Source organism: Hydractinia symbiolongicarpus, chromosome 8 (assembly GCF_029227915.1).
Source record: "Hydractinia symbiolongicarpus strain clone_291-10 chromosome 8, HSymV2.1, whole genome shotgun sequence".
Classification (NCBI taxonomy): Eukaryota; Metazoa; Cnidaria; class Hydrozoa; order Anthoathecata; family Hydractiniidae; genus Hydractinia; species Hydractinia symbiolongicarpus.
This window is the reverse complement of record NC_079882.1, coordinates 10,403,722-10,428,300: the sequence shown is the minus strand read 5'-3', so window position 1 is coordinate 10,428,300 and position 24,579 is coordinate 10,403,722. Positions and strand designations below refer to the sequence as shown.

At 32.2% G+C, this 24,579-nt stretch overlaps 3 protein-coding genes across 4 annotated transcripts; 1 reads left to right on the top strand and 2 right to left on the bottom strand.

Annotated features, from left to right (window-relative positions):
• Positions 1-1,608: 1,608 nt before the first annotated feature.
• LOC130654759 (WASH complex subunit 3-like) lies at positions 1,609-5,567 on the top strand. Of its 2 annotated transcripts, none has more exons than XM_057457374.1 (9): positions 1,609-1,781; positions 4,012-4,110; positions 4,180-4,245; positions 4,357-4,488; positions 4,571-4,598; positions 4,681-4,698; positions 4,935-4,990; positions 5,067-5,131; positions 5,240-5,567. In XM_057457374.1, the coding sequence occupies exons 1-9, from the start codon at positions 1,734-1,736 to the stop codon at positions 5,358-5,360; spliced, it is 633 nt and encodes a 210-aa protein (XP_057313357.1). In that variant the 5' UTR covers positions 1,609-1,733; the 3' UTR covers positions 5,361-5,567. The 2 variants fall into 2 exon arrangements, with proteins under 2 accessions (XP_057313357.1, XP_057313356.1); XM_057457373.1 differs by having other exon boundaries at positions 1,611-1,781; positions 4,678-4,698.
• Positions 5,568-5,973: 406 nt separating this feature from the next.
• On the bottom strand, positions 5,974-10,383 carry LOC130654758 (uncharacterized). Its single transcript, XM_057457372.1, has 6 exons — positions 10,220-10,383; positions 9,235-9,301; positions 8,814-9,080; positions 8,117-8,361; positions 7,060-7,239; positions 5,974-6,762 (listed from the first exon to the last, which is right to left on the bottom strand). Exons 2-6 carry the CDS (start codon positions 9,299-9,301, stop codon positions 6,595-6,597), a joined length of 927 nt encoding a protein of 308 aa, XP_057313355.1. The 5' UTR covers positions 10,220-10,383; the 3' UTR covers positions 5,974-6,594.
• Positions 10,384-14,904: 4,521 nt separating this feature from the next.
• Positions 14,905-20,122, bottom strand: LOC130653711 (uncharacterized). The gene is made up of 4 exons (XM_057456227.1): positions 19,744-20,122; positions 17,313-17,488; positions 15,022-15,105; positions 14,905-14,922 (listed from the first exon to the last, which is right to left on the bottom strand). Exons 1-4 carry the CDS (start codon positions 19,799-19,801, stop codon positions 14,905-14,907), a joined length of 336 nt encoding a protein of 111 aa, XP_057312210.1. The 5' UTR covers positions 19,802-20,122.
• Between the last annotated feature and the right edge of the window lie 4,457 nt (positions 20,123-24,579).

Below are 24,579 nucleotides of genomic sequence, written 5' to 3'. Positions count from 1 at the left end.
GTTCAAAATCGGAGGGTTAAAACAAATGCTGAAGAGAAAGTCTGCCATCGATCATAATAACTTAATATAATTTTATATATTATATACTATTATGACAAGACAAGCTGAGAATTTTTTAAGTACAAATTTTCAAGGTCAGGTCCTCTTCGTTAATTCAATTTATAAATCTTTCTCAATGACAGGACTGCTTTGTATAGCTACAGTCATTAACTACATCTAGGACAGGTTTGCAAGATCATTTAGACTATGAAACAGAGCGCAGAAAATTATTCAAATGAAATAAACACATATCAGGAAATTGAGACGTAAATCACTAGATGCCCGATTTTAAGTATATATAGGAAATTTTAGATAAATAAATAATGGGATAAACCCTTTTTGTCTTTAAGAAAACAGCTGGCTTTGTGGCTTCATGGATTAATGCAACAACTTTGTTTACTTATTTTTTGTTAATTAGATGAAGACATTAAATTGCAATGAAGCAACAAACTAAGAAGCCACAAAGCTGTGAAATCACATAGCTATTTTGAAATACATTTTAAAATGCAGCCAATTGCCAAATATTAACCAGTAGCTATATAAAACATATTAAACATTTAAACCCAAAAATGAAAAAGACACTTAAATGAATCAGAACTTATAAAGGTTGTACCATACAAACTACATGCTTAAAACTAGCCTACCCTATAATGGTAGCTATAATAAAATTTATTTGTGAAAAGGCGTTCGGGCTAGTCCTTCCAGTGGCATCTTCTGGCATACATCGCAATTAATTTTCCTTCATAACTTGTAAACAACATTAAAAGGCTTTCAAAGGCTGTATTATGACCTTGTGTAGCCTCAGAAGGGAGGTTGCCATCAATCTAGTTCTTTTAATCAGGCTAATAGAACCTTGTCATCTACGTGCACAGCCCCCAAGGTTGTGTTGTAGCCTTATATTACAAAGGTTCCCACAACTTGTAATCACATGGTGCCATGCACACAGGCAGGTGGCTATCAGTCATGTCCTTCTAAGTCTCAATGGATTACAATGTCCCAACCAGTATATGGCCTGTTGTAGAAACCTTAAGCCCAAAATTTTATTGCCATGTTGTTTTTAGGATATGTAAGAATGTTTTTAGTACAAAAAGACAAATGTAAGTATTTTCATTTGTTCTCCTTTAAGTGGAAGGTAAGCTTTAGGAAATTTAATAAAAGTTGATCAAATTCTACAAAACTTTTGACATTAGTATAAAAAACGGCCTCCTTACTAAGAAAACACAAAAACATGTTGAATGATTTGGACAAAATAGCTGACAGCTGTTCTGTCTACTAGAAATGCAAATAAGAAAAACATCCTGTTTAAGGCGACTGTTAGCAAATTTGGATGGCGTGCCCTATTCCTATCCCAGTTATATTCCAATTAAGTCATACCATAAAAAATATGGTTGATTCGGGAAAATCACTATTTTGACCCTCTGTTTGTTGTCGTTTTAAAACTATGACTTTTATTGGCACGGCATGTACGATATTTTTTAAATAAAATATTGATATTCATCGTCTTCGTTTTTGCCTGTTTCGTTTATTACTCGATTAAGAGCTCTTGGTCATAATTCCAAATAGCAAACAACTTTGCTTTCACTTTTAACTCACTCGTGACCCTGCCCGGACCAACCAAAACGGTTCGGCCGTTTTATTTTGTAACGTTGCACGTTAAAAAGTATATATATATTTCAAAATCCTAATCTGTAACAATGGATGATGATTTACCAATCGTTGGCCCTGCAGTAGATTTAGCTCAGGTAATGTACTTTTAATGTAGAGAGCTAGCTGGCACCTGTTCTGTGCCCAGATTGCGCAAACGGCCTGTTTATAAAACAGGACAGCCGGGATTATGGACGCATGGCCCAATTATGGCCTCAATTTTTATGTTGTGATGACCAGATTATGATCGCTATAAAATGCCTGCAAGGCAGGCTGCGATTGGCATTTTTTTGAAACATTGACGGATTGTTACAGAACGATAGATTTTGTGCTTTTTTTTCTCTGCAGAATATAACACCATTGAAAACTAGCCATAGCCAGGAAAAAATCTTGACATAATTTTAAATTTAAACTCCTCTTGTGAGTATATTTCAACATAATATACTTTGAATGAAGTAACTAAATGTCACGGAAGTAGATTTTGCGAATGGTTGGTTGGCTCATTTATTTTTTGCAGGAATTGAATCCTGTGGATTACGTTCTATAAAATAAGTAAGAAATAATATAAGCATTTTTTTAAGTAACAAGTGATATTAAACTGTCGTACATAAACCAGCCTGCCCTGATTATGTTCCTTTTATAAGTGTCAAATAATATTTTTAACTGTTGTACATAATAATAAGCCGGCCTGTTCTGATTATGTTGCCCTGATTATGTATTTTCTGCCCTATTTTTACCCAGTGCAAGCTGCTGTATATAATCAGGGCAGGGTTTAATATCGGGCAGAACAGCACCTTCTTATGCAAATCAGGTTATGGAATCTTTATTTCAATATGTAATACCTGGGATAACTATCCATGGCTAAAATGCTAGCAACATATATCTGCTGGTATGCTTTAGAGACTAACATACTTTGGTGTGATGGGCTAGTCTGGGATAACTGCAAATTAGTTTACAATAGGCAATTTGGGAGATTTATCTGTCCTAATTAGACTATCAACTTGTTTTTGCCACCTATCGCTGTTCTGTTGCATAGTCGCAACAATGTTTCTGCCTGCCACGCAGTTGTAAGAACCAAAAGGGCTTACCACAGAAAATGTAAAAATTTAAATTTTTCTCTATTTGCGCTGTGAGAAGATATAGCATTTAGTTTGTTTTGATTAAGAATACATGTCCCATGCTTCGGGTCCTTTGTTTCACGGCTCTGGTTGCTTCTGGAAAAAGGCTAAAGTTCCTGTGCTGCATATTTTAAACATGGCTGTGCTTAGCCTAAATATACTATTCTTACCTAATAAGCAGATTCAAAGACTTTTGATGTATAATTTCTAGTTTCGCATTCTGCTTGAACAGGGATGATCGAACGAGCAACCAAACTTGGAAAAAAGATAAGTTAGGATGAGGTGAGACGTGGTTGTCAATATATGGTAAAAGAAAAAAATTAATCTCCTAAATATGAGATGATCTCCTAACTACTGGAAAATCTTCTAGCTAACCTAAGCTACTATCCTAATTTGTGATAGTTCAATTTGCGGTTGTCCCTGACTGGCTAGGGGCAGAGAGAATATCATAAACTGAATACAAGCGCATCTAAGTATAAGCCTGCCATTGATTCCATCATTTCTTTATGCCTGACATTTTCTATGTATAAGCTCTCCCATGTAGCTAAAAATAAAACAAAACGTGTGATGAAAACCCTGTAGGTAACCTATTGTATAACATCCTTTTTAGGTGCATATCTAAGCACTAAAATGATGTAACTCTGCCCAGTACAGAACTTTATGTTTTGACTGTACATCTGTTAAAACAACGTGGCAAAAAATGCTGATAAAATGGACAATTTATTTATTTGCAAATGGTTGAGAAACAAACAAATAGGATATAATTTCCTAGTTGTGCGATACACAGTTTTGTTTATGTCGATGCAAGACCAATTGGAATTATTTCTAAAGCCTATTTATGATTGATATGTTCCTAAAACATTGTAATGTATCTTTTTTATTGCTCAAAAAGCAGACACATTATTAAGGAAACTTAATGAAGCAAATTACCAAGGAGGATCTGTGAAAAAACACATATCAAGGGAAAATAGAGGTTGTTATTTTTGTTCTAAAAAGCAAAACAATCCATTAGTTGCCACCATAAGGCAGGGGCAAAACATCAAAATAACTATGTAATTTTCTTTTTTCTGTACTTTTTCTGCTCTAAAAAATCTGTCATCAGATTTCCTTAGGGATTTTCCCAACATTACCCATATGACAAGTCATAAATGTTTTTATTATTTTTACTAAATTTAATTCATGACATAATTTTCCGGCATTTTTTCTTCAGGCACCTCCAATTAATTACAAACGAACGTTGGCATTTTTGAATCATTTCGTGACGCATACTGTTCGTTTTTTGAACAGATTTTCGGGAGTTTGTGAGCAGGTGAGAAATCAATTAGTTGATTTATGATTTTTAATAGAATGGTAAATAACTTTATTTCATCTTTTCTAGAAATTATCGGATCTTCAGGTGAAAATCCAAAGGCTGGAGATAACACTAAGTATACTAGAAGCCAAGGTGCGGCAGTGTGTCAATATCGTGATATTTGTATTTTCACTGTGTATTTATGCTGTGTGTCTTGCTGTTTGTTTTGAAATTGAGTATTTTTGATAAAACCTTTGTTTGCAGCTATCCTCAATTCCTGGTTTGGATCAAATATCTGCACCTGAATCTACAACAACTGTATCGTCAGCGCCAGTTACTAATGAAGAAAGTGTACCAAATAAAAACTTACAATCTGAAGTGAAATCTCCGGTTCAGGTTGGTTTTATTTGCTGCTTCTTCCAACAAAAAGTCGTTTCTATGATAAAGTCTTAATAATCATGTTATTATTTTTTTGTAGAATGATGACAATGTTCCGATTGAAGCAGGTGTGTGAAATATTTTTCTCTTCTATTAAGATTTGCTACAAAAATGATTTACTTAACGTGTCTAAATCTTTTTTTTTAGCAGTGGAACCGGAAGTTCGCAGTAAGTGTTTTTACGACAACTTATAGTGTATTAATTTTCAGAAATTGTGCTAAAATACCCAGAAGCCCCGGAAAAAAGAGGTTAAAAAATGCAGTACAAAAGGAAAAAGCTTTCAGTGTTTTATTCGATATTTTTCCAGAAAGGCACGATCATTTTTTTATACATATGCAAAGATTTATACTTTTTGAAAACGTGTTATTAGTACCCAAATACGGAACTATATTTAAATTTTTTAGAAATGACTGTATCACAGGACCCACGTTATGCGAAATATTTCAAGATGTTGGCGTTTGTATGTTTCAACAATTTATTTATTTTTTCGCAGTTAGAAAAAAACATATATTTGCTTGATCTCTTAATCTTTTAAGGGTGTTCCACTCTCTGCAGTAAAAGGTAAAATGGCAGCAGAGGGCTTTAACGCAGATTTGTTGGAGTAAGTGGGAATTTCTTGCAACAGTTTTGTTCTGTGGTTCTATAAAAGATTTTGACTGTTTGAAACCTTAACTTTGCCCACGTTTGTTACTGAAGTTTTATTTTTTAGTACCCCAGACGCACCATCCGACGGCGGAGATGCTGTCGCACTGTCCGATGGTGACGATAGCGATGACGACAATGACAGAGATTCGTCTTCTGAGGCATCTTCGTTTAGTGATGATGATTGATGATTACCCATGCAGATCTTAATGACACGTCAGTTGTTGTTAAACGATTGTTGTGGTATAAATCGTAAGATGCTATGAATAGGAGTCCCCTAAATGTACTTTTGTGACAGAAATTCTACCAAAAAGTATTTGGTTATTAAATTCTCTTTTTTAAATTATAATTATATATAGTTGTAAATTTTTGTTTGATCTACTTTATAATTATCATTGTTTTATTTTTATTTTTTAACCCCTATTTTTAGGAAGGGTTAGGGTACCTCTGCTTCACTTTGTGAGATCTGCTATTCAGTTATCCTAAAACCTGCGATACATCCACACGTGAAATTACACAGAAAGAAAGAAACAGAAAGAAACAGACACAGAAAGCTGATAGTCGGCTAGTTCTTGAAAAAAATGTCAGACTGCAATCTCTTGAAGTCTATCTCCGATAACAGTGGCTACCCCATACCTAGTTTAACAAAATATTTTCAAATTTAGAATTTCCTAACATAAATTTAACAGAAATCGCGATGCGCAAAAAACTATTAAACATCCCCCCCCCCCCCTCTTCTGATGCTATTTAATAGCGAGTTGAAGCAGTATCCACTGAGGAAAGTAACAAGAAGGAAGGACGTTGTGTAAGTTGAGTTTTCTCTAAAACTTTTTACAGGTGTATAGTATAAAAGGTTTACATATAAAAATTGTATTGAAAAATTTCCGTTGTAAAAACTTTACAAAATTAACGAACAAGGGATCACATATGAATACGACATGCGATTTGTTATATATTTGTGATTAACTTCGTCCCTAGAGATGCTTCCGAAAATAGATTCGTCCTTTTAAAATGTAAAAAAAGAACACAAGCCCACGGGACAAGGTTAATAAACGACAGATTGAATACTAACACATACTAGTACGTGGAAATTCGTGGGAATCATTAAAATACATCGCATTTGCTATTATCCGACAATATTTCATGCCTTCTCAATACGAAATCAACATCTGTGTCAGGCGAAATGTGGGTATGTAAGAAATTAAAATTTAATATGCTTTAATTTGCGAATTACTAAGAAAAATGTCTCAGCAGTATTTTGCATAATTCCTATAGGACAGGATATCAGGACATAAGCTATGCAGAGCCTGTAGTGAATTGAATAGAGAGTGTTGACATAAACAATCGAAACACTACCATTTACAGTATTTGTGAATAAGTAAGACATTGACACGGAATTGTACATATTTGTGGAGTTGTATCTTATGGTGCATCTGGAACAGGGTCAATATCAGCTGAATCAAAATCTGTTCTTGATCGGGCTCCTAACACGCGCTTCGTTGCAAACGCTATTGATGCTGTACCAACAATGATTCCTGCAACACCGCATCCAATCAAAACGGCTAAACCTGATGACGTATGTTTATAATCCTGAAATATAAATACACGGTAGAGAATATTTCAGTGTCAAAAACACTTAGGTAATAATTTTTTTAATTCTAACAATTTAATTTTTGCATTATTATTATTCTCTCCTTTTATTTGCGCAACCAAAATAGCTTTCTTAAATTTTACATGAACCCAAAATAAATCTTAAAAAAAGCCCAACTTTTGATTTGCTTAAAAGATTTCATTATTCATGCCATAAAAATTTCATGGAAATGAGTTTGCACCTGTCCTTTGTAGGAATAAGCAGCTTATCTGCTAGTAACTGCTTTTAAAACTTACTTTAGCGAGAACTTTCTTTCCTGTTCCAAGATCTTCAGTGGACGCCTCTCCAGGTTCATAGTAACAGTAGTATATTTTTGTATTGAACAAGTCTTCACTTGGTCCAAATGGCGTAGCACCATCAAATTTATTTTCACTTCCCCTGTCATTGTCATCAAATTTGATAAATTCCATAGAAGCCTGAAACAAAGTTTTTTACATTATTTACAAGCCCTGATCTAGGTTGCCTTTTTTACTGAGTTAACGATGGTTTTAATAGTTTATCTTTGATGAAATTTAGGAAAGTCACAAAATCACTTTTAACCTAATTTTTAACTGTGTATGGCAAATCCTCATTAAAACAAGGCTCTTTGCCGAAAACAATTTAAACTTTCTTTTTGCGCTGGGGAAACAGATTGATTTTTAACCAATCAGAATGATGGATTTGTACATATAAATAATTAAACGTCAGCCGAGTTATTTAATAGACACTTGTCTTCAACCCCCTTATAATTTGAAGAGTAGTTTTTTACTTTCTGTGCAAACACATATTGGTCTTTCCAACAGTTTAAATTAAAAATAAACATACGAAATATACGGGAAGAACTTTTTGCGGGGGGGAATATTTACCACAAATTATACTGGAATTAGCGAAATTAAATTCTCGCAAAAATTTAAATTTTCAAATTTGCATTATTAAATTCCCGCGAGAAATTTAATTTTCTGTAATACGCGAAACAAATTCGTAGAAAATTTTCTGATGTCAGATTTCAATGCCAAAAGTATCCTTTTTTCTTTAATGTCATTCACACTTAATTATAATGGGAAACTCCAAAAATTAATTTGCTTAAAAATTTGATTGCTTTGAAATCACAAAAAAAAGTTTTGGTAAAAAATTTAAATTTTTGCTATTTCGCAAAATAAAATTCTCGCGAAAAAAATTAAATCTTTTAAATTCCCGCGAATTTTTTTTTTTCTTTTTTTTTTTGATTTGGGAAATTAAATTTTCGCTGAAATTTCTCCCCTTAATGTATATTGGTGATACATTACGAAGTCTGTAATATAAAAATTTACCTACCCTAGTCCCTGCAACATTTTGACACTGTGGTGATCCATAAGCCATTAAATAAAAGGGCTTCGTGTTGGGCAAACTAATAGGTGTATTGGCGTCTCCTTTCGTGCTGCAACAGTACTTCAAGGTAGTATGTTTTTTATCGTAGTCTCCATCTGGTACTGCCCCAACTTGTTTGTTGGCTTGATCTAATGTTGCATGTTCATCATCCCACTTCACATACCCTTCTTCTAACCCACCAGGGCAAACTCCTATTAATAAAAAAGAAAAGCGAGAATATCATTACGGCTACATGCTTAGAGATATGATTTAGCTAATATTTCTTGATCATATTTCATCAGGTAACTTTTCTACTATGGTTGTAACTTCAAAGTCATTCTAAAATACAATATTCCGCACAGTTTGAATTTTGCACATGTTAATTTGGAAGAAAAAAATACTAGACAACGTATTCTAACGAGTGCATTGATGGCAGAGCATCTTCTAATCAAGGGTTGCATTAATGTAAAAACGATCAGAAAGATTCTGTGCCAAATTTAAACCAGTACTGCGAAACAAAGCTTGTGACAAATTTTACCTTTTATTGTGCTAATAGAAATTAAGTCTAAGTTTTAAAATTAGCGGATGTGCAGTGCAGATCCTTTTACCGCTGATTTTAAAATAAACTTTTTACGGAAATTTTAGGCACTGATTAAATGCAAACCTTTTTTATATAGGCAGTATTTTCCTTCAGGCCAAATTTCTGGAGAACCTTGAGATTCCTCTTTAATGCAAAATCTCTGTTGAACACCATGCTGTGAAAAGTTTCCTGCAAAATGATAATTTTGTGATCGTTTATTGGCAGGATGTTCGTCTTCTGTGTTGTGATAAGTATATCCTCTTTTAAACGCTATGTCGCCAAAATTTGGACAACCTGTTGCAGGTTCTGGCATACCATATGTACCTGCTGGCCACCCGAACTCTGAACGAACTAAAATTAAAGATTTTACGTCAATGCGATTTGATAAAGAACAGTAATTTCAAAGAGAAGAATTCATACTGATATTCTTACGGATACTAAATGTAACAAAAATTTGTTGTACTGCATGATTTCCGAAGCTTATAACATATGCAAACTAACATACCTTGGACAGTAGTAAGTAGAAATAAAAGTGAAAAAAGATAAGCAGTTTCACCGTGCCGAAGAATCATCTAAAAGAAGAATGTCTTGTCTAAGTATGTTTACAGGTAAAAGCTTTCTTCCAACATTGGCAGTCTCATTGTTTTAAAAAGTAAACTTACACCGCTACCTTTAGTTGAATAATTTTCGCGAATCACAATGTCGAGTTACTTCGCGAAGATTCTTTTTTGGAGAATGAACCATTTTAACGTTATTTACAAAGAATTATTTTCATGAAAGTAGTTTTTTTTTGCAATTATAATTTTTGCCAGACTAAACATTGAGATCGTGTATCTGCTAGCCATTATTTTTACCAACTACAAAAAGGAAAATTTAATGAAAAATACGAGAAAAACTAGTTTTAAATTCAATTTAATTTTAGCAAAAAAATTTTTTATAGTAACTTCGCGAAGATTTATTTTCGCGAACTGATATTTTCAAGAATTTTCACGCAGAAAAATGTTCGCGAATATGGATAAATTAGCGAAAATAGCGAAAATCAATCCTCACGACAATGAATAAACTTAAGGATAACAGATTGGTACCAAAAGTTCATTGAACGTAGTAAACATGGACCAGAATCTGAAAGATCACTGTATAGAAAATATTTACTTCAGACCAATTTGTACCTATCTATGCAGGTATCAGACTTGTGTGTTAGCTGAGGTGAAGCTGTTTTCTTATCAGCAAACAAATAGTACTGCGTAAAAATAAAAGCATTCTGGTGGGTTAAAACTGTTCTATTTGCTTGTGTTTCTCTTGTTTACGTGCAACAAATGCGCAAATGATAATTTATCGAAATAACTGGGAGGTAACAAGAACAACGTTTTAATGTCGACTTCAAATTTTTGTGCACTACATACTGTTAGGTACCTATAACCATGGTCAATCATGCGGACATAAAACTAAAGAAATCAAGTGAAAAATAGCATGTCCCGTGAATAACTTACCTTTCTTGTTTGTTCTACTTAATTGCTAATTACATTATTCTAGTTAATGCTATATTTAATATATATTTTTCATATAAATTATTCTTTCCATAGCTTTCGAATTGCCGAAGATGAGTTTTTACTGCAGCAAGTATGTTTACTGAATCGAATGTTTTTTAACCTATAGCAACAGAGCTACAAATAGGCTAATGAATTGGAAATAAATTAAACGTTTAAAGAGCCAATTAGAATGCAGCATGTAGTTGCGGTGCAACGAAGCGTTAAGCTCATTATTGTAACTGATCTCATACAAACGCTCATCTTCCACTAGCATGTTTGAAATCAGAAAATTAAAAAAGAGTTCAACAAATTAAGGAAGGGAGATAATTATATTCTTAAATTACAATATTACCCCTAGTTAGCGGGACTAAAATTATCACCTTAATTACTCGACAATATTTTTTTCACTGGCCTTTTTCTTGTCAAACTCTCATAAAAAGCTTTCTAAGAGGCTAAATAAAATTAATAAGCGGACGATACTTTTTACACGAAATGGTAGGTATGGTAGGCATTTTCTTCTCTCCAATTAGCGGACAGCCCAAACATTTTGTAAGTTGAAATGAAAAATATATTTAAACCATTCGAATAAAAACAAGAAACTTTCGTTTCGAAAATTTTGTTCTTGTTAGTTGTTGATATTTTTTTTTTATCTAAATATTTTAACATAAAAAACAAGCATAAAACAACTTAATTTATAATATTATACTATTGAGCAGGAGTAGGTAATTGCCATAGAAAAATATGGACAAAAAAAATCCTTTTATAATTTCAAAAAAAAAATTCACAAATATTAACTTATGCGAATTGAAACTTCTGAGAATTTTGGCACAGATAAATTTTTGCGAAAATGAGTCTTCACAAAAATATTGAAATTGTTGTTGCAAAATCAATTTCACAGTTAAAGATAGTTTTAAGCTCCATTAACTTGCATTTAAATGCAAAAGAGTGTAAAAGTTTCTTTAATATGCAGGCTCATATGTTCCTTACTTGTCACAAAATCGCATGCTGCTTGTTGAGTTAACTAGTGTACCAATTGAAATTAAACTTTAGTTTTTATCACGTATCGAAACTTTCATGTCCTTTGGAACAAGTGAATTTTATGGCTAATTTCTCTCACTATTTCTCTGTTTTTTTATTCTATATCTATAGTGGATTTTTCCACGGGACTAAATACTAGTGTGTATAATATTTCTGTCGAAAAACACAATAAAGGGCTGTTTATATGAGAAGCGGGACAGGACGATTGCCGACAGGACGTTTGCCGGGACCCCGCTCTTATTAATAATTACACTAAGACAAACTAACTGGTGATCTTAAACAAAAAGAATAATTCGTTACCCCCTTCTACTTGCAGTTTAACCCTGTTCGGTCCGGAAGGTGGGTTCAGGTCCTTATTTCCTCAACCCCTGACCTGATACCCCCTAAAATAAAATTACCAATAGTATGTTGCAGTAACTATTTATTTACTGAGATTTCATGGTTGTATATCCGACATACCGGCAAATCTTTAGGTCCCATACCCACACAGTCGAGGAAATCTATTTTGCCCCAAACTATACCTTAAATTTTTCGATAGAATCCTTATAAACGTTAAAACAAAATAACTTCCGTTAAATTTAAAATTTGAAAATTACATTATAGTTTTGCAAGAAATTCATTATGTGAAGTTATGTTACGAAGTTACGAATTTTCAAGCGATTTTTTTGCATTTCATCATACGGAATACAAAAAATTAATTAGCTATATAACTCTTATTTGACTATAAGAAACTGCAAACAGAATGTTCAATTTCCTTCTAGGACTAAAGTAATTGGACAAATTTTAAGCTTTCGATGACGTCACAAGAAGTGCTTTAACTGTGCCAAGTTTGATTCAAGTTATGAAAGAGGGAGCCCCCCCATCTCCTCCTCCTGCCACTAACCACTTTACCCCACGGTTATAATATGTTTAAAAAAGCCAGACCAGAGTAAAGTCATGATCTGCAATAATTGGTTTTCTCAAAGAGATCTGGTGACGAAGTTGGTTTTAGTACAAAGTAAGCCTAATGATTTAATTTACATGAAACAACACGTTGTAGCTAATTAAAACTACTCACGGATTGATTTAATATAACCAATTTTCTGTTATTTGGAACCTCAAACATTGTTTTGACAATACTTGCATGAACATTTATTTTAATAATTAAGTCATCTCTTAAGAATTGTGCTGTTTATAAGCACACTAGAAACGTTGCACATCCTAGAATGTCATGTGTGATTTACAATGTGTTATTTTTATGAGAGTTTAACGTGGGATTTATAAGTATAGTGGGAATCTATCTCGATATAATATTTTTCTAGCTCTTGTTAAATCCATAAATCACGTGACCTGGTTTAGATTGTTGACACATTAAAATCCGAGTGATAACATTCCCAATAAATTCGAGACTGCACAAATTGCGAAGTTATACAGATAAAGAATTATTTCAATTTAATATTACTTTTGGTGTTGACAAAATTATTTCATAACCCTGATAAAGAAGCAAAAATTCAGATTATTAATTTCTAATTCAATGATGACGTTGTCGAAGTCACGCCGGATTATATGGTAATAGATGACGATGCGGAAGGTAAAGAAAAAGAACTGTTGAATAAAACGCACTAAATAATCTTCTTATTGAGTTTTACTGTTATTTTTGCAGCAGGATACATAAAACACCTAATTTTCAATGTTGAAAATATTATTTATATTTCCTAAACTGCGAAATAAAAGTATGTTAAAGTAAATATTTCCTGAAAGACAAATGAATTGAGTTTTATTTTGGGAAGACGTAAATCGGACACCTATTTCGAGATGCAGACTCTCAAGGAACAGGTACAGGCATTTCAAATTTATGGCATCAAATTTACACCATTCGAATCTACTCCACTTGAGTGCCTAAAAATTTAGCGTTTTTGCTTTTTAAGATCTAGTTCTAAATTTATATAAAAAATTGCTTTCAGTGCTTCTGCTTTGTACATTTTTTTCTTCGCACAGTGATAAAATTATAATTATTTTCCATAAAGAAAAAGACATCCTTTATTAGCTCAGTATGCGTGGAAAATTAATGTTTTAGTTTGTCTCCATATTCATAAATATGCTTGTATCTTTTAGCCTAAAATAGATGTGTATCAAGCAAGAATTGTTTTTGAGATACCAAGAATCAAATTTTGATAAATATAACGAAGAAAAAAATCCCTACAATAACAATGTGCGCGGGAAAAAAAGTCGTGCTACGTGGTATTACAAAGTTTTCGTTTAATTTAAAAATTCTTATACAAAACTCATGGATAGTTAGCTTTTATTGTTCCCTCGATGCAGAGTCTTTGTTATGAATACGTGCACGGTCAAAGTTACGGACCATTAACATTTCGTTGTCTATTTCATTACACATTTTCAAATACTCGCGCCTTTTTAAAGAAATTAACAAAAACAAGCTTTAGAAGAAGAGAACAATAAATTTTAAGAAGATTTTGTAAGTGAGATTTTTGTTTGTTCTACATATCAATTTGGAATTTATTTCGTAAATTTTATTTTGTCTCTAACCATTGACACTTTTTATAAGAACTTTTGTCTGTAACTGGATGTGCTCATTTTTTTTTGCTGGAATTTTTCTTATTATGCTTTTACCTGAACAAAAAGTGTAATGTCAAATTTATATTTATAATAATAATAATATAACCAGAAAGTGGCGTAACACTACTTTCGACAAAATAGGGTATAAAAAAAAGACATGTGTAGCTTAAACTGGTTCCCTGCCTATAAGCGTATTTTGCCAGGGACCGTGACTACAGAGAAATTTCATAGCAGGCTCGCAAAATAACGGTGCGGGAAATAATTAGGACGGCCAATTCCCGTGAATTATTCCACGGGCTAACGACTAGTTATTTTATATTTTTTTCTTTTTCATGTTAAATGTTTTTCTTTAAAATAAATATTCTATGAATTGTTGGATTTCCAATGAAATAAAAATAAAAGGAAATAGACGAAAATAAATATTTGTGTGTTTCATGTATCCTTAATTGTCATCAGATTTAACCATTGAAGAATGGTTTCTGGAAATACCGTAAATGACAGATTAAGCGCCCTGTGCCCAATGAGCTTCCCTGTCGAATAAGCGCCCTGAGGTTAGGGAAATTTTTGTAATGAGCCGCCCTGCTCTAATAAGTGCCTTAAAAAGTATTTCCCTATGTTTTAGAAAGATGATGGATTGGGCTAACATGAACCGTTCAGGTCTCTTGTTAAGTGAAAATGATATCCTTTTAAAAACAGGTCATCCTTTCATAGGTAATGATTTCCCAGTGACCAAGCGCCTGGCGTAATAGCTCCGAAATTTAATAAGCGCCCAGTGCGCTAAATTGATAATTTACGGCAAAAAAACTGAAGATGAAGTACTTTTGGTGAACATCTGCACAGGTCGACCACATGATTAAAATTTCATATTGTATGTAAAGAATTCAAATTAGGGTTAGCAGCATTTTCAGTTCTCACATATTCTGTGTGAAATTGTGAAATTTTGTATAGAAGATTTTGGGTAAAAACAAATTTACTACTATGAACATAAGTTTTCTTCTATTATAAATGCAATGTTAAAATAAATTATTAAATCCGGAACGAGGTTTTGGAAGTCAACAAATCTTTATCACCTAAAAAAAGTAGATTAGAATATTCAGATTTTTTAAGACATCAAATGAAAAATATGTTTTTCACTTTGCAACAACCTTCACAACTTAATTTTAATTTACCTTGCAAATATGTTTAGTTGCAATGTTTCTTTTCTGTACATGTTTTGTTATTCTTCTTCCAAACCTTCGTATTATGTGATTACACTAAAAAAATACGAAAAACAGTAACTTAAGAATCTTCAGCCTTACAACTAAGATCGTGTGTTAATAACAGGAGAGAACAATATTCTCTGTAAAAATACTTTGGCCCTTAGTTACAAGAAAAAGTCTAGGTGCTTTGCTGGATAGGTTGGTTTAAAAAAACATGCAGGGTGATTTTAAAAATTCGAACTTTAAAGTAAATTGTTTTTAAAAAAACAAACTAAAAAAGGAACTTTGTGTTGACAATTTTATTTGCCAAGAAATTTTAAAAATGTGTTTAGAAATCTAAACAGATTTGGTAAGTTTGCTCTATAGATAGTTGATACACTAGTCAAAAATAGACATGTAGCAAATCCGGCTACCTGCAAAATGTGGAATTAGTTACGAATCAATATGGAACCAATATGGATTGAGATACATCAAAGAAATTTAATGTATTTTCAGTACAATAGTTACATGAATTGAAAATTGCTACCTATCATTTTCAAACATAGTCAGTATGCCAAGTATGTTGATACACTAGTCAGTATGTTGATACACTAGTCAAAAATAGACATGTAGCAAATCCGGCTACCTGCAAAATGTGGAATTAGTTACGAATCAATATGGAACCAATATGGATTGAGATACATCAAAGAAATTTAATGTATTTTCAGTACAATAGTTACATGAATTGAAAATTGCTACCTATCATTTTCAAACATAGTCAGTATGCCAGGTTGGTTCATACAGGTGCTCATTCTGGTACGCTAATGTAAAGATGTCGTAAAGAATCAATACAAGCAAGGTATGCATTGAACTTAGCTAGATGATTGTGTTTAAATCATAAATATCATGTTTCAAACCACAAATTGAAAAAATATTTTTGCAGCTACTACTATGATAAAAACGTGCGATAGCCGACACTTCATTTTATATTTCCCTCATTGCTAAGCGAATTGTAAAATATATGTCAAATGTCAAAAAGAAAGAGAAATGGCAATTAACCCGTGAACATTAAATGCTATAAGCTTCAAACAACTTCGAAGTGCTGGATACTGATGTTGATGTAACCATTTCTTGGTGGAAATATTCATAATAAAATATTTATAATGTTAAGATAACTTTTAAATTTGGAACCAAAACAGCTAGCTATTTTGGAAAGTTGTTATTAGAGAAAAAACTGTTCTAAACTTCACACTAAAACATTCAAAAATCAAATGAAATGTCAATAATTCTTGGTTACTAAAAGTGAAAATGCCAAAAGCAAGTAAAAGTAAATAAATTTATCACACTATTATCCAATCAAATACCATCAGTTAGCTAGCTCTTAGGTGTGGAGCTCTTGTTTGCTATCCAATATTTCCCATATTTCCAGTATTAACACCTTCTACTTTCTTCATAGACCACCCCCTCTCCCCCCTTGGACACAAGAAAGCAAAAAATCAGACGTGATGACAGTTATAAAGAGCAATACAAATAAAGAATATTTTAAAACGTCCAGTGAAATAGTGCAATTTTTAGCCTTTTATGTAATGCGTGTTAGAAAAAGCTTTACCACAACATTGATGTGGAAAGTATTGCACAACCCTGGCATTTTCCTGTATCTATCGCTGCATTTTTGAAACTATATATTCCTTTGTGACTATATTTTAGCCTTACTTATCGATTTTGAGCATAAATACTTTTCCAAATTAATTTTCACATAAACGGTTATTCCTGTAGGGATAAAAAAGTTAAGATTTTGCCGTCCTTTCTTCTTGTCATCACTCCCTCAGGGTGCCCACCATAATTTTATCTCTCATTTTCCGTTCATTTTTATGAGATTACGCGGTCAAATTGATAAAAAAGTAACAAAAAAGTAGGAGATTGTAGGAAACTCTTTTCAAACTTTCACATTAAAAGCTGCTAATTTTGTATAATATACATAATTCATGTAAAAAAAAGGAAATAATGGATGAAAAGTATTTCGTATTATATTAAAGAAATATCAGGGTTTTCGCCAAGTGCTAGAGACGGTCCGAAAAAATGTTAAAAACAAACTTTTGGTTGAATAAAAATCTAAAAAAGTAGGAGTTTGTATGAGAAATTATATTTTCAAGTAGTTTTGTATGTGATTGTAGGAAATTATAGAAAATTTGTCATTTTGTTTAAGATTGTATGATTTTGTATGAGGACGGGTACCCTGCTCGCTGTCACTTGTCAAGCTCGCATAAATATGTTATTCGTACCTCAGTAGAAAATTCATTTGATATTTTCTCGCATATTTTCGAGACTGTTTCTTTTACGTTTAAATTATTTGGTTCTTTTTCCAATCCTACCAAAGAACCTTCTAGCGCCTGTAATACATCTTTGCATACAGAACAAGATAGAATCGTGTGAGCAGAGTGATAAACTCGGCGAGGACCTAAAATTAAAAAGACAATGATTAATACTTCGATTCTATTTGCGACCACTTCACTTTTAAATCTGTGTTTGAATTAAGTTGAAAATTTATATTATGTGGTTTTCTAGAAATCCTTTTTTTTTTTGCCAAGTTTCTCTTCAATTTTTCTATTTTGAACAAATTTGTACTGTGGTACTTGCCTTACGAGTATAGGTTGGTTTTGATTCACAGTCATACAACGGTCGAATTGTGCAACAGTCGCCGTTACAACGTGATGTTACAGAGCAAATGTTGTAGAGATAATTTTATCAATATCCACAACGATTACAGACTTTAAAATGGAAGCTAACGGAAATATTTTTTTTTTTTGCAAGTTTAATTTTATGTAAAAATTGCTTAAAAAATCCTTCTGTTATCCGTCCAATGTTTTCTTATATCTGCTGAAAATTTCATGATTTGTCAATTGTAGATAACTACTAGTTATTTTCACGAGCACAATTTTCCTCGCAAAATTTTCATTTAAAATTTTCTTTTTTTTTTTTTTTAGAAAAAAATTACAAGACAGATACAGAAAAAAATGAAAAAATACTAAAAGTACGACATTTAAATAGGTGTTAGACAAATCTAACTACCAAAATTAACAAAAATAAAATATAAGTAATATACAATATATTTTAACATTTTAAGAAATGGGCAAGAAAAAAGTTTAAGAGAAGGGTTTGAAAAGGACTGTTAACTCAAAAAAGAGGTCCCTCAAATCTTCCTGACGATTTAAGAAACACAATTGTGTTATTCAGTATAGATACGTTTTCGACCATATTAGTGTTTTCTTGGCCATAAAGAAGTACTCGCACTAGGTTTTCATCAGAAAAATTCGAAATATCACCAATTATTTCTATAATATTATCAAGAAGGAGTGTTCTTTGGTTACCATAAAAACTACAGCGCAAGAGGAAGTGAGACGTCGTTTCTGATTCTAAAAGACCACAATTACATAAAGAAACAAGCGTATCACCGAAGTTATGCCGATGCTTATGGTCCTTTATTGTACTGTTTATGTGTATAGTCCCTCTGCAAAATGTTTTGGTAGATTTGAGTCAAACTGCAATTTTTTGGTGATTTTTGATGGTTTATTACTGGTTAACTCAAAAATAACAAAAAAATTGTAATTTGTAAAAAACATGTAATTTGGGAGCTCTGTTGAAGATATTTGTCAATAATACACAGCTATTTCACAAATTTGTGGTTTTTCAGTACTTGCCACTGTTGCTATTACTCGCAAACAAACAATCTCAAACAAACAAGGTGGTATCATTTATCAGCTAAGTCCTTTGTTGTTTTAATGTCACACATTTCTCCAGTGTGTTTTTGCGAAAGCAATATTGCGAAAAAAATGCGTGAGCCACAATACAATTGAAACTATGGCACCAATGCGAGTGAAATTAACAAGAACGTCCTCATATGAAATAAACAACTTCAAATTTCAAGTGTATATCCCACATTGAAATAATACTTAAAATTACTAGATTTTGAAAATTTTGAAACTGATTGAATATTATCACTTTTACTAAAATCAAACCTCGTCTTACTAGAGCTTTCCAGTAAAGGTCTTTTTAAAAACATTACAAGGAAGCAATTCCTATTGCAACATTAAACCGCAACTGCATATTACAGGTAACAGTTGTCCATTTCCGTAATATGGACATGTTTGTTTGGATTTACCTAATAATACTAAACATTTTTATTTTGATCTAGAACCTATTTTTTTGTTTACTTCTGCTTGTTTCCACAACTACTAATATTGTAATATTTATATCAACAGAGTGTTATGTACAGACAAATTTATTTGTTGAAGATATTCAGCTGAAACTTCTTAATCATTCAATTGCATTTAACAAACAAACAACGATATCTTCCCTCCCTTGAAGATGAACGACTGGCTTGTTAGACACTTCACTGTAGAGAACAAATCACTTAAAAATGTAGTTGTGAAAAGTTTCTTTTGTCCTTTTTAATTTAAAAATAGAAATGTTCCTCCATTACGTTAAAAGTACATTGTAATTATTTTCTAACCAATGCAATATTAATAATAAAAATATGAAAAATTGGTGTATTTTTAAGAGCAGATTTCTTGTATGGAACATAGACCAATTCTTTTATATGTACCTTTCAAGCGTTTTTAGTTCATAACACATTTTTGGGGGAACAGATTGAAGCACTGACCCTAATAAAAATATTGCAATTGACACTACAAAATAAGGAATAAATTGTCATACCTTGACCTACAGTGACTTGAATGAACAGCACGTTAAAAAGAAAACAAAACAACTTCATTATGAATGTTGTTGAATTCTTGACTGACGAATGACTTGATCCATTTGAATACTGTATTTGATGTTGCTTTTATATAGGGGACGATTATTAAATATTAATCTATTTTCTTGCTATAATATGGCATTGTTGACAAAGCTGTCCATACTGTTTCAGACAGAAATAAACTTCGTTCATAGTTCTCCTATAGATCGTGGCGAAGTTAGCTTGTATCGATATGAGTAAGGTTGTCAAATGGATTTTGCAATTCTAGAAAGCCATTGAAAAGAGGAGGATCGTGAATGTCTGTCTGTGTCAATGCTCTACTGAAACGGAAGAAAAAATATAATATTTTTTTGTTTTTGACTCTTCCTGCTTCTCTTTTGTAGGCAAAAATTGCGTTATCTAAGAGTGTTAGTCAGTAAGACAAGGTGATAGATATTAAAAAATCGAAAATTGGAAAAAAGTTTAGTGTTAAGGACAACTTGGTATTGTACATAATATGTCACGTCGACGTGTTTTTTTCACACTGAAGTAGCAAAATATTTTTTTTATTTATAAATATTTTAAAATTTTGAAACAAAAAACCTTCTTTTATATTCATGCAGTAGCATATTTTTGGCTAAAACAATATCCGATATTTCATAACAACTGGATTTAAATACAGTTATAGTTAAAATGGTAACTTTTTCGCGACAACCTATTTAGCGTTTTACGGAACCGTATTTTAAAAGCAATGTTTTATTGACCAAAACTTTTTCAGGCGAAAATTGTCGTTGGCCTAAATCTTACTCACTTATTTAAACTTTTGTCATGTGTGGCCCACAACTTTGTTGTTTATTATTTAACACATGTTGCCTTTTTTCACCAATTGCCTGACCATGTAAGATATTTTTGCGTTATGTGAATTAATAAACTTTAAACACGCCCTAAATTTTTCACTAGGTACTTAGAAGTTGACACCATGATTTCCGGTTAAAAAGCTTACAAGGTCTGTGCCCTTGACCGACGGTTTTGTACTATAACTGACTCCATATCATTAAAGTACAAATTTTTTTGTGTGTATAAACAAAAAAATCGAAGTCATTTTTCTAAGTTGTTATTCCCAAGTTACACAGAAAAAAAAAAACACTTGTTCAATTTTGATACTTTTGGAATTTAATGTCGCTTGATTTAATGGAATCCCCAAGGACGTTAAAACTTCCCGTTACATACTTACTTAAAGATGGGCGAATTTTAGATTTCTTGTTACAATTATTTGGGGGGGGGGTGGGGTTTCATTTATATGGTACCATTTTAATAATGGCTTTCCAGACTGAGAGTATCTGTCAGTTAAAAAATAACGTAAACGTTAAAAGACGAATGACAGATTTCCATAGCAAGAAAATATGAAAGTCACGTAAAACGGTCTTTTCGTTTCAATTCACATAACAATAATTTGAACTTATTTTTAACTTAAAAAAGTTGAAACAAACGATATTGAATTCCAAAACTATCAAATTCGAACATCTGCTTTTTTCTTTCTTTAGTGGCTTAGGGATAACAACTTAAAAGAACGACTTTATTTTTTGCTTACATTAACACTTTTTGACTTTAGATGAGTTGCAGGTTGCAGTCTGGTAATCAAGCGATAACTAATCACTTTTGATGTTGTATTGTAAAAAATATAGCCCTCGGTCAAGAGCACAAACCTCGCAGTTTGCTCTGTATTTTTAACCAAGGGGTTTGTGTTTCACAGTACGACATCAAAACGGTCAGTATCCGTTTATTATTGTTTATAAATACTTATAAACTGCATTTATCCCGATAGTCGTCACGTTGACTTTACAACAGTCAGTGAAAGCACAATCTAATCATTTAGTTTTATTCACGTTCGCGTAATTGCGCATAGAGAACTGCGCATAGTCTAACTTGCTGACGGTATTTTTATCTTGAAGTTTATGGGAAGGAAAAATGACGAAAATCTAAATTTCTATTCAACGTTTTAGGGAGACCTTACGTCTTGAAGTTATTCATAACACAAAATTGCAAATATAAAGTTTTACACAAGCTGTTTACACAAAAATATACTCTTTTTTGATAAAAAGTTAAGAATATCCTAAGAATATTCTCAGAATATCTTAAGAAATGACATAATTCCGCTGGAATAATATTATAGTAGTTTCCATATATCTCCGTAGCCACCACCTGGTTACTTACATACACATAATAAATATTTATATAACAGATTTAACATTTTATAGCACTCATACATAATTTCAGCATTTTTTAAAATTAACAGGAATTCCCTCCGTTCCAACGATGCAATACACTTCGCAAATTTACCAAAATTATAAACCACAAGCCCCAATAAAAGTTAGGAAAAACCTTCCGTACTTAACCACCCCAACATAAGTTATGCCGTGTCAAACAGGCATCGGGCACTTTGTTCACACCCCCTCCCTCCCACCTACGTTAAATTGGGGTAAACAACAGGGCCTTAACCTTAAGTTTAGGTTTTTTTTGCATCCGTAGATGTTTCAAAATTAACTATGCTGGGAGTATGCTAGGAATATATTAAGATGATTTTAACCCAAAAGTCAAGAATATTTATTTAAAACACTATTCTTATATAAATAAAGCGTGTCAATGGTAATAAACAGAGCTCTTCATTCTATAGCGTCATAAAATTAGACATGGTGAAAACAAAGACAGAGAGAAGTGAGAAGTACATTTATTTCATATAAAAAATGCAAACACTTAAAGATTGTGCGATCGCATTTGTTTATGGTGTGTACCAGAGCTATAAATAGTAACCATAGCATTCTCTTACAATTGTTTTGTAGAATTAAAATTCTTCTTTTAATTGTCAGATATTTCATCTGTTAATTTTCCCACATTGTTGATAATTCAGAATTTTTTGTTGTTTAGTGTGATCAAAGTACATAAATGTACTCATTCTACTAAATTCAAAGTCTAGTCAACCTGTTTATAATTAATAAGGTCATTGGTTACTCACGGGAGCCGCATGTACATTCTCGTCCCCAGCTCTGGTATTAGCCGGCCAAAATACCCACCTATAGTGGGCATTTTCGTATAAGACGTTTGCCTTGCTTGTCCAGGTTTTACCCTAGGGTATTAAAAGGTAAATGAGCTAGGAGTAAACACATGCAATTGAACTCTTTCTAGCTAATCTGAAAGCAGTATGGCGAAATGTAGTTTCTGGATAGCGGCAAGAAACCAGTACACTTGCGTTCCTCCCTGCACACTGGTTATAGAAAAATCTAGAACTTCTGCTTAAATCTTTATATACTTTGATGTTTTTATAAAGAATAGTTGAACTTATTGTGGCAAAATTTGCAAGTTTTCAATTTTTAGCTACGTGGGGACCGAAGAATACTTGGATTACAATCATGGAATACGTTCATAAAATTAAAAATCCAACACACTTTTTTATGTTTCACTATGTTTAGCTACCTTTGTTATATGGTTAAAAGCGAAAGTAGTTTAGCTATCGAACTTTTAGATGGTGTTGTGATTCTAAATTGTAGAGTAGACTTTCTACTAGTGTATTATTAACCTTAAATAGCAGTTTATTTCTATTCTTACCAGCTATTTTAGCGATCACTGATGAAATAAAATGCTAACCACTGTGATATCATTCTTTCTAAATACTTATATAACAAGTCGGTGAGCAAGCATAAAAAAGGTTTACACTTTAAATACTCTGAGACTGGAATTGTTCCACTGGAATTCCGAGTAACCATGAAGCGCTCAATGTGACATTGTACATCGAGTCTCATAGCTAGATTTCTTCAAAAAGGTCTTATCGCCTTAACGTTTTATCTAAATGCTGAAAATTATAGCTAATAAAAGCATTTTTTTGCTAATTCCATCACATTATTCCAAGAAAACACTTCATAAAAACTTTAAAGCCAACAACCCTTTATCTACTCAAGTTATTACATTTTTGATAGTCACAAAGCAGGTCCAGGCCACTACGATCAAGCCGATAGATTTTTTCAATCTTTTATGATAACCGTTGTTTTACTGGTATTTACCAGTTTATGATTTTTCATCATGTAGAATCGGCAATGGCAAATCAAAAGGGTGCAATGATAGTTTTAATGTAGTGCTACATTTGATGTGTTATTCCGGGTCTTACAACTAGTTTTCTAATATTACTGATTTATTGTATTTTATTTCGTATAAATTGTTAAAAAAAATTCTAGCTATGCCTTTACAATTTTGTTCAAATTTTTATTAGCTAGGATTCACCTTTCTAGCCAAAACTAATCTTTTAACTTTGACACTTCTAGATACATGACCAGTGGACATATATAAGATCGCCGTCTGGATGGTGCAATATGTAAAGGTAATTGTAGAATAAAAATAAGCAAGAGAAAATGTAGGAAAAGTCGTAAGAAAAAAAATAGAAAACAGGTAGGAGAAAAAGTTTATTATGGGCAAAATGTCTTAAATGAAGTGGCACTACAGTGTAAATTGGAACTTTCCCTAAGTAATTAATTAAGTAATGATTTTTTAAAAAAATAGTGGATTATTATTATTTTAAAAAATATATTTTTTTAATATTTATTAACCCAAGAGTTGTAAATGTCGCTCAAAAAAAGGACAGTAAAATTTAGATTACTGGCGTGTATTTGACCATATGGTAAGCATCGACACTGTTTACTTTTTTAACCTGTCATGAGGGGATATACCTTTATCTGATAATCTGTTGAAAAAATAGTTTTATAAAGAATACCAGATTGAAATCCTTGGAAAATTACGTTAACAAGTGACAAATGCAAATCAAAGCTAGC